General features: G+C 35.7%; 1 protein-coding gene across 1 annotated transcript; it reads left to right on the top strand.

The window, feature by feature from the left end:
• Positions 1–614: 614 nt before the first annotated feature.
• Positions 615–1808, top strand: LOC136977158 (uncharacterized). Its single transcript, XM_067272595.1, has one exon. The coding sequence runs from the start codon at positions 615–617 to the stop codon at positions 1806–1808; it is 1194 nt and encodes a 397-aa protein (XP_067128696.1).
• The last annotated feature ends 8992 nt before the right edge of the window (positions 1809–10800 follow it).

Below are 10800 nucleotides of genomic sequence, written 5' to 3'. Positions count from 1 at the left end.
TGCTATGTTTTGAATCGTTTCGAACATAATAGACTATCTCATCGAACACACCTGAAAGACTGCCGCTGAAAAATTAATGTTAAGTTTCTTAACAGTAATTGATTGATTGATTTAAAGAGATTTTAACACAGTGAGTCTAACATCTAATTATTCCTCCCCTCGATGTGGGTTCCTGTCCGTGGTGAGGGGACCTCCCAGAGATGGTTTAGTAACTCTCCTTTACCATCCCTGGGATCTGAACGCCCACCCACATGTTTGCCGTGCGTGGTGACCCGTATGCCGGAAAGGGGGATCCTGGTAGTTGAGGGGCAACATACCGTCCCCAACACACTGCTTTGGCCCCTGCTTCGGATAAACGGGAGGCTCAAATCAGGCTCCGTTTGAGTCAATCGGCTGGTCGTTGAGTCATTGTTGACCTCGGCTTGGAGTCAACCGATCGATGCAGACCGGGCAGACACGTCAGACAAGGTGTGCTTTTCTCGACTGCATTGTGAGGGTATAGCTCCTGGGAAACCCTGGTGCGACGGTCTATGGGAGTCTCCCATGTGACGGCATCCCCCTGTTGGGCCCCATGGTGGGTGGGGTCACTAGGAGCTGAATATACATTCTTAAATATGGATTGCAAAAACCCAAAAGAAACAACCAAAGAAAAGACCTCCAGCCAACCTGCTTACTTAATAGTACATGCAACTGGAGAAAAACCCCTTGCTAAGTGTTCCCCCTTTTTGATTCAAAAGCTGTTTGAATCAACCATTGGGCATTTGAAAAAAATTCAAAAATTGAGGTCAGGGGACTTACTTGTAGAAACAGCCTCTCCTCAACAAACAACAAAGCTTTTGTCAATTACAACTCTTGGAGACATGGGAATATCGGTCACACCACACGGAAGTTTGAACTCATCACGTGGTGTGATATCTGAGTTTGACTTGATGTCTGAAGACGAATCAGACATTCAGATCGGCCTCTCGGACCAAGGTGTCACTTCTGTCCGACGCATTTCGATCCGTCGAGACGGCAAGTTGATACCCACTAAACATTTAATTATAACATTCAACAACCCGACACTGCCATCTTTCGTTACAGCAGGATATCTGCGCTGCGCAGTTCGTCCGTATATTCCAAATCCGCTGCGTTGCTTTAAATGCCAGCGATTTGGACATTCCCAGACCTCTTGTCGAGGCAAAAACTTGTGCGCACAGTGTGGAACTGAAGGTCACAACAGTACTGAATGTAAAAGTACGCCACACTGTGTGAACTGCAAAGATGCCCATCCTTCCTACTCACGAAAGTGTACCGCATGGCAAAGAGAAAAAGAGATCCAACGGGTAAAAACTATGAAAAACATCTCATATCCAGAGGCTCGTCGTATGGTCACTCCAAGTGCACCTATGCAACAAAAGACATTTGCTGCCGTGGTGAAATCTACTAACACATGTGGGGTTCAAACAGAGATTTCTGTATCCCCAAGTGAATCTTTTACACGCCATGCGAAATGTTTAATACTCTCATCTATGAAAACACCAGAACAGGAAAGTACAAAAGCAAAAACACCTCTACCAAAAACTGGGATAACAACTAGGAATGTGGGTTCCAAAAAAGCGAGTAAGAACCCACTAAACAAACAGAGAGTGAAAGCAGCACTCTCCAAATCCAAAAAATCGGAGGCTCAGTCGATGAGTGAGTTCTCTGATATCTCTGACGAAGAGAATAAACTGGAGGTGACCCAAACAACATCGCCTTTAAAAGGAAAATCATCAGTTAAATTGAAGAGGGACACCTTTGCAAAGAATGCTGTATCAAACACATAATGGATTATAAAATAATTCAGTGGAACTGTCGTGGTTTCCGCAACAACTTCTCTGACGTTAAACACTTGACATCACCTACCACATCTCTCTGCGTGGCACTCCAGGAAACACATTTAAAACCTGGAGAAAAAATATCTTTAAAAGGGTTTGGACTCTACCGCAAGGATGATGATAGCCACAACCGCGCCAGTGGAGGTGTGGCTATACTGGTTTCAAACTGCATACCGTCCTTACCGGTACAAATAACAACAGAGCTGCAAGCTGTGGCAGTCAGAATATCTATTGGAGTAACTGTCACAGTTTGTTCCATATACTTGCCACCAGATGTCAGAGTCGATGAAGATGAATTGGATGCCTTGGTTGAACAACTGCCGACTCCATTCCTTTTACTCGGTGATTTCAATGGCCACAATCCAATGTGGGGCAGTCTTGACATAAACCGTCGAGGCAGGGCCATTGAGAGGTTTATAGGCAATCACCAACTGTATTTATTTAATACTGGAGAAGTGACATACTTCCATGCCCCAACAAGAACATTCACTGCCATTGACCTATCATTAGCAACCCCGAATCTGTTTTCAGCGTTTACATGGGAGGTTGGATCTAATCCACTCTCTAGTGACCACTTCCCAATATTTTTAAAATATCGAGGCAGAGAAAGCTGTGAAACAGCCCGTCCACCACGCTGGAAATTTGAAACGGCAGATTGGCCTGCATTTTCCTCTCTGGCTAACATCACTGAGGAAATGGTCAATGCTGCTGGTATCAATGATGCAGTTGAATTTGTCACTTCTAGTATTATTGAGGCAGCCGAAAAAACAATGGGGATAACATCAACCAGATATCCAAAACATCCGAAACCATGGTGGGATCAGAATTGTGAGGCAGCATTTAAAAAACAAAAGAAAGCATGGGGGATTTTCAGAAGATACCCCACTGCTGAGAATTTGATAGCTTTTAAAAAAGCAAAGGCAAATGCCAGAAAAATAAGGAGGCAAAGCCAAAGGGATTCCTGGAGGAAGTATGTTTCTAGCATAACATCTTCCACCAGCTCAAAAGCAGTCTGGGATAAAATCCATAAAATTAATGGGAAATATGCTTCTCACTCTCTGTCCATGCTGGAAAATAATGGCACAATAATCAGTGACATAAAAGGTATTGCTGATTTGTTGGGTGAAACATTTTCGTCTTCATCCAGCAATATTATGTACACAACAAATTTCCAGGCTTATAAAGTCCAAAGTGAAAAACAATATCTAAACTTCCACTCCCCATCTAATGAGGAATATAATGTGCCATTCAGCAGAATAGAACTATGTACAGCAATTTCACGCTCGGGGAATACTGCTGTAGGTCCGGATAAAATCCATTACAGCATGATTAAAAATCTGTCAGACAATTCCCTTAGTAACCTTCTAAATCTGTTCAACAGAATATGGACAGAACATACTTTCCCTGACTCTTGGAGGCTATCTATCATAATTCCCATTCCCAAGCCAGGTAAAGACTGCAAGAATCCCTCTAATTATAGACCAATTTCTCTGACTAGTTGTCTCTGCAAACTTTTCGAGAGAATGGTAAACAGACGCCTGATGTTCCTCCTAGAGGAAAAGAACTACTTTTCACCACATCAGAGTGGATTTCGTAGGAACAGAAGTACCACAGACAATCTAGTAAACCTTGAAACATCTATACGCGAAGCGTTTGTAAGACGACAGCACTTAGTGTCTGTGTTTTTCGATATAGAGAAGGCTTATGATCGCTGTTGGCGATATGGAATACTCCGTGATCTTCATGAATTTGGACTGCGGGGTAATCTGCCAATTTTTATAAAAAACTTCTTGCAGAATCGAAGATTCCAAGTCAGGATGGGCAACACTTTGTCTAGGCCTTTCACACAAGAAGAGGGTGTTCCTCAAGGTTCTATTCTGAGTGTGACTCTGTTCCTAATCAAAATTAATAGCATAGCTAAGTGTCTTCCTCCCAGTGTGAAACACTCCTTGTATGTGGATGACTTTCAGATCTCCTGTCAGTCTACTAACATGAGTTTTATTGAAAGACAACTGCAAACCTCTCTGAATCGCATTGACAATTGGTCCAAGACCAATGGTTTCAGTTTTAACGTAGAGAAGACCTCGTGCATTCACTTTTGCCGAAGGCGTGGTTTGCACCTGGACCCTGAAATTCACCTAAATGGGGTTAAAATCCCAATGGTCAATGAAGCAAAATTTTTGGGTGTCGTGTTTGACCAAAAATTGACGTTCTTGTCACACTTGCGCAATTTGAAGAGTAGATGTTTAAAATCTCTGAACCTTTTAAAGGTATTATGCTGCTCATCCTGGGGAGCAGACAAATGTTCGATGCTCAGGATATATAGAGCCCTCGTTCGCTCTAAGCTGGATTATGGATGTGTTGTTTATGGCTCTGCGCGAGAATCTACTCTTCGGATGCTGGATCCAATCCACCATCAAGCATTGCGTTTGTGCACTGGTGCATTTCGAACTTCTCCTATTCAAAGTTTGTACGTGGATGCTTATGAGCCTCCACTATCTCTCAGGAGAGAGCAGTTGTCTTTGTTCTATTACATTAAACAGAAATTTCTGGCTAAACCTTCAGTTTATTGTAGAGTATCAGATACTCAGCTGAAAAGATTATTTACAGCTCGCCCAAGTTGTGTCCCTACATTTGACATTAGAATGGAGAATGTAAGCAGCACGATTGACCTGGACACAAGCAACATTTCACAGGTCGAGGTCGATAATATATCACCTTGGTCAACTCCTGTGATTAATGTTGACTTTAGCTTAAAGCAGTTTCCTAAGGAATCTACCCCGGACTACATCTATAGGCAGCACTTTGCAGAAATTCAACATTGTGACAGGAATTTAATTCCTATTTATACTGATGGATCGAAATCGGTTGATTACGTTGGCTCAGCCTTTGTCTGCCAGGATGAGATCGTGGCAGAACAAATCGCATCGAATTCTTCCATCTTTACTGCAGAGTTGCAGGCTATTTACCTAGCCTTAAAATATATAATTAGTAAAGGTCATCGTCGCTGTGTTATTTACACTGACTCAGTTAGTGCACTTCAGGCTTTGATCTCACATGAACCTAGTTCTCACTCTATAGTGATTAAAATTCGCAAACTGTTTTGCCATCTTATTGCGAGTAATATTTTTGTAAAATTTTGTTGGGTCCCAGGCCATGTAGGTATAAAAGGGAATGAAGCAGCTGATGCAGCTGCAAAGTCAGCAAGTCCTTCTCAGCATACAATGTTTATTGAAGGAGGTGACTTGAAGCTAGTTGTTAAAAAACGACTAGAGGAGAGATGGCAAAATGTGTGGAACGCACAATTCCACAATAAACTACACGAGATCAAACCTGTGATTGAAAATTGGACACAGAAGAAACCTTATGACAGGAGATCTGAGGTCATTCTTACTCGTTTGAGAATTGGACACACTCGACTGACTCATGAATACCTTCTGACGGGTGATGACCAGCCTGTGTGTCAGTATTGCAATTGTACTGTAAGCGTTAAGCACATACTGAGCAATTGCACTGCCTCTGAAAGGATTCGTAGGCAGCATTTTGGAAATGCAAGTTTTAAAGAGATTTTGGGCCAGAGGCCAAATGTTGATAAATTACTGAACTTTCTAAAAGTTACAAATATTTATAAACAGATTTAGTTGTTTGTTTATTTTATATTTACACCTTGTTACTATATACACTTTAATTGTTATTTATTTTTGTTATCGGTTCTATGTTTTTTTTTGGTTTTTTTCTGTTGTTTTATTTTGTTCTATTTTATTCTATTTATTATTATTATTTATTTATTTATTTATTTATACCATGTGTTGTGGCGCAGCTTGGCCTGTGTTGCCTTTGTGCCAAAAAACTATTACCAACTAACTAACTAACTCTAATTATTTTTTAATAATTTTTAAACAAATTACTATAGGAATCGGAAAATTTTTTATAATCTTACTGTGACCTTACCTCTATCCAATTCTTCTCCTTCTTCGTTTATTTCCAACGAGTCTTGACCCATTCTTAATTTTTCAGCAAAATCCTGTAAAAATAAAAAATTCTGATTCCTGATATAATAATCTTACAGTACGCGTAGTGTTTTTTTTATCATTAACTTCCAGAAATATTTTTTAGTAATAAATAAACAATTTGCAGCCATTTAAATAACACATTTTGTAAGATTACGCATTGTTGAAATAGGTTTTTCAGTTGTAAAGTTTACATGATAAAAATTATTAAATTAGTTTCAATTGTTTCCATTAAATTGTAACTTACAGAAGAAGACGATTTTGCTTCTTCTCTTCTCTTACATTTTGCCAGATACAAAATACAATGTACAATTGTATCGACAGAATCTTGTAACTTGACTTTTTTTCGCTCTGACGAAGCATTATCATTTCTATCACTAACTTCCATTTTATTATGACAATCTAGAGAATAAAAGTAAACACAATAAACACAGAAATTCGTAACACTTTCTTCTCTCGAATTCAAAAATTATATAGGAATTTGTGGAAGAGCAACAAAGCAAATGACAAATTATTTACACCAAATAAACAAATAAAATTGTTATTTTAGAAAGATATTTTAGAACTTTATTCTATTGCAAATCCACAAAAATTAAAATTAAAATAAAAAATTAATTAATTTCTGCTTAAAAATGTCTTAATTTAAACGTAATATTTAAGCTATTCTCTGTCGAAATAAATGAACAGTATTTATTAGCGTATTTCTTATTCTATTGTAAAAATGTCGCAATTTCTGTTTGTTTCTTTTTATTCATTTTAATGGAAACGAATATTTAAATATTAGAAAAAATGCAGAAAGAAAATAAAAGAATTGTTATTCATTTGCAGTAAATACATTTAATGATGTAATTGTCTCCAGCATAAAATGTATGCAATGTTTAATATCTTTCCATTTTGTAATATTTTTATTTGGATTTTTAAACATCTTGTAGAAAACTACTATTAATTGCATGTCTTTATATTCATTGCCAACACGTTATTAAACAGTTATTATAATTATACAATAAAAATATAATTTAACTTACTAGAAAAATTCATTTTTTAATTCAATACTCGCATTCGATTATACCGCATCGAACAATTCACTACAACAATCGCATTAAAAGTATTCTTGAAATTTATTGTTTATGCAACAAAGAAAAAATTGTGCTTAAGCAATGATAATTGCAGCGCTTGCTAAAAATTACGCGTGCCAATCAATTTTATTTTGGAGTTTTATTTTTTGTGGGTAACTATAAAGAAAGACGTGTGCGATTATAAATGAGGATGTTTGTTTGTTTGTTCGCTATACACTTCTAGGGCGTTCGACTAATTGCTACGGAGCCCTGTGCTTACTTTCAAATACTTTCAGATATTTTTATCGTACGTCACGTCGTACATTTCACCCTAAAATATCTATTCGGTTTTTATAAATCAACTAATTTTTGTTTACATTCGATTTTTTAGATTACTCATAGTGCCATTTTTTGATAAAAAAATTTAACAAAATAATCAACTACCTATAGTTTTTTGAAACAAGGACATAATTCTATAAAATATATACTATATTTACCAAATTAGTGCGACAATAGTTTAGCGCGAAATAGATGCACGAATACACCATTACTGCGACAGATAGCAGATACTAGTCGCCTGTGTGAAGTGTGGTGGTGTTTTGTCCTGTACATCATACTTTTCCCGTTAGCAATAGCCCGGTCATGTATCTAATTTCGTTTGGGGGACAATTTCCGTATTGAAATAACGTAAATTGCGGTACAAATCAAAAGTTTATGAATAGGTAATTTGGTTTTCTTCTGTTGCGATTTCCGTGTCTGGTCTCGACTTTCAATTATCCAATTACGTTATAGGGATTAAGGAAGATCAAAGACAACAGACAACTGAAAATTTATAGCTCTATCGTTTATTTCTTCAATTTGCAGTTCAATAAGTATACTTCAGTAACCGAGTGGACAAAACCACCGAACACCATTAGTCGATCGTAGATTCGGGCGTGGCCAACGGACTGGCCAACAAGAGTTCTCCAGGTTGTCTTAGCGTTAGTAACACTTAAATTGGGACCGACTTCACATAAACGTCTTTCCATAATGAATCCATTCTTCGCAGATCACTCACGTGTCGAGTTGCCGTAACCAAATAAACAAATTAATTCTAACGAGCGATTATTTATACTGACATTGTCGTGATGCCGGGCTGCAACTGTTCATCACAATGTTTTTAATTCTTTTAGTGGGGGGGTCTTGCCTCTGCACATCGTACTTTTCCTGTTAGCAATAAAGTCGTTCGGAGAAATTTTGGATCGAAAGTAACATTCCTTCGGTTCTAAACAGGAAATTTTCATATAATTAATCTGGGCCTCTTGCCCTAAGCTTTACATATCATGTTTCGACTTTCATCTATTTAACTTTTCTTTCTAGATTAAGAAAGAACAGGTAGATAAGGAAAGACAGTAGGAATTTATATGTAAATACCTAAAACTATCAAACATATTTTTACTAAAAGTATTAAATATTTATAATTACGTACTATTTATTTTAATACAGAATATTTTGAAGATATTTAATTATTTATTTAATAAGAAAGAGGAATGTTTTCCATGTTTTTTGTTGAACAAGTTACCATGTCTGATACTTTTACTAATTAATTAGATATTGAATTAGAATTTCTGAAAATGGAAAATGTATGGATTATATTTTAATTTGTTGGTAAGTAAATGCTACTGACAATATTGCTAAATGTTTATATTATATTTAGACATAAGCATAACTGTACAGTACATAAAAATAATGAAGTTAATTTAATTGTGATTTTTTCAAACTGTCGCTTTATCTTTCAGAAACAGGAACATTCATTATTGGTGGAATGCCGATAGAAAAGTTTCTAGTACTAAAGTTTGGCTACTAAAGTGTATTTCGCAATTGATTTAACTCGGTAGCTGTTATATAATACCGATGATAATCACCCGTAATTCACACTCTACCCTACCTTAATTGTTCAATTAGTTCAGCTATTATATATGTATTTTTATCAATTCTGATCGAATTTCGACTTTTTTCATTAAAATACATCTGCAAAATTAACTTCACTACTGCGGTATATCCTTTATATATTTCGAGCGAGGCTGTCAACAGATTGTATGAAGCCCGAAGAATAGAGTAAGCTCTGTTTTGCCTTTTTTAAACAAATATAATACATAAAATGATTTTTTTACTGATAAAAGATGTTAGGAATAAAATCCCCACATCTTTCATTCATCTTTATGCTTTTAGGTACTATAGTCTAAATTTGATATAAATACTTGCTTCCAATATTTCTATTTTTGTCTGGGAATTTTAACTGTTTCATATGTTGTTCACTAATGAAATTACTTTTTTAGTATGAGCATAAAGAGTATAAGAAAACTTTTACGAGTTTTAAAATGGTTTTAAAAAATAGGTGTTTATCTTTAAAATATTTAACAATGTTTACTCGTGACTGTACTTTGGCAGGACGTATCGTTTTGTCGATATTCTTATATATTTTTCTGATGACATAACCTTTAATTTAGAGAAATATAAATTTACATAAATATGTCCACACAGAAAACACATGCATTTTGGTACAGTATGTATATAATATATGGACGATGTATTATATTAGCGTATCTGGGATGTGTTGTAAAGTTATCGTAAAAAATTCGTAAAGTAACGTTTATAGATAAAGCATAAAAGATATAAGCATGTATAAATAGTCTACTTATTTCTAATCTTTAAAAATTACGTTAAGAAGTAATCTTTAAATACGTATCAGGAATTTTCTTTAGGCATCTATTGTTGAATTTTTTTAAAAAAAGAGCTTTCTTTGCCCATAATTTACCGGAATTTTTGTAAAAAGTAAAAACAAACTGAGTATTTTCTAACTGAAACACAGTCACTAATAACATATATATATATATATATATAATTGTAAATTATTTACCGTTAATATTGCTAAATTGGTAAACTATTACAATATATATTAAAAGAACGCTCATGATAGTAAGAATGGGAAGTTTGTCGACAGTAAACATGCCCCAAGCGGAAACACGTGGGAATTTTAACCATGATTTAATATAAAAGCGAAGTACTTCGTCTCGAATTTTAATACAAAGATAAACAAAGAAGTTTTCCCTATTTGTAAACTCGTGACACACAAAAACATAACTTAGCAAAGTGTAAAAACAAAAATCCGTTTATGACGATCGTAGTAATTCAATAGACGTCCAATATTCGGCATTACGTTTCCTCCTATTTGAATAGATCATATGAAACATTGCGTGGAGTAATTGTCACTAATCATCTGTAAGTACTCAAGAAGTAGATTAGTCTCCGTGATTATTTGATGTATGTATTTCGTTCCTCCCTGTTCACGCACTAAGACGAAACGTATGATTTTAAAAGCATGAGTAACTTCTTCACAAATAAGTTCTAAGTATAGAAAAATGAAATACAGTGGAATTATAAACATTGCCGTATACAGAAGTGACAGAAATACGTAGAGAAAGCAAGAAAGATATTCTTCCATATCTTCAAAAGTATCTTTACAGTAATAATAATTTGTGAAAGAAAGTTACTGCCATAAGAAAAGAGGTTGCTAGTTTTGCTTAAAACAAATCAAGCAAAATTAAATTATTGATATTTTTCTATTGACTCCGCTGCTACCAGAAATTTTGATATATATTTTAAACGAGAGTATGAATTTTCATTCGATCGAAAAGAAATCGATAATACCATACTAATGGGATTATCCGAGAAAAAAAGAAGAATGCTGCGAAACAAATGGAAAGAAAATGTCCACTATCATCCAACGTCTTAATTGTTTTAGAGACGTACAGTACGATGTTGCTCCTATTACAGAGGAAAAGTATGGCAATCCAGAATAAAATGACTTTCCTTAAGATTTTTGCACTTTTTGAC

Source organism: Centruroides vittatus, unplaced genomic scaffold (assembly GCF_030686945.1).
Source record: "Centruroides vittatus isolate TY-2023 unplaced genomic scaffold, ASM3068694v2 contig_449, whole genome shotgun sequence".
Taxonomy (NCBI): Eukaryota; Metazoa; Arthropoda; class Arachnida; order Scorpiones; family Buthidae; genus Centruroides; species Centruroides vittatus.
Note: the sequence above shows the minus strand (reverse complement) of the source record. Positions and strands in the feature narration are given on the sequence as shown.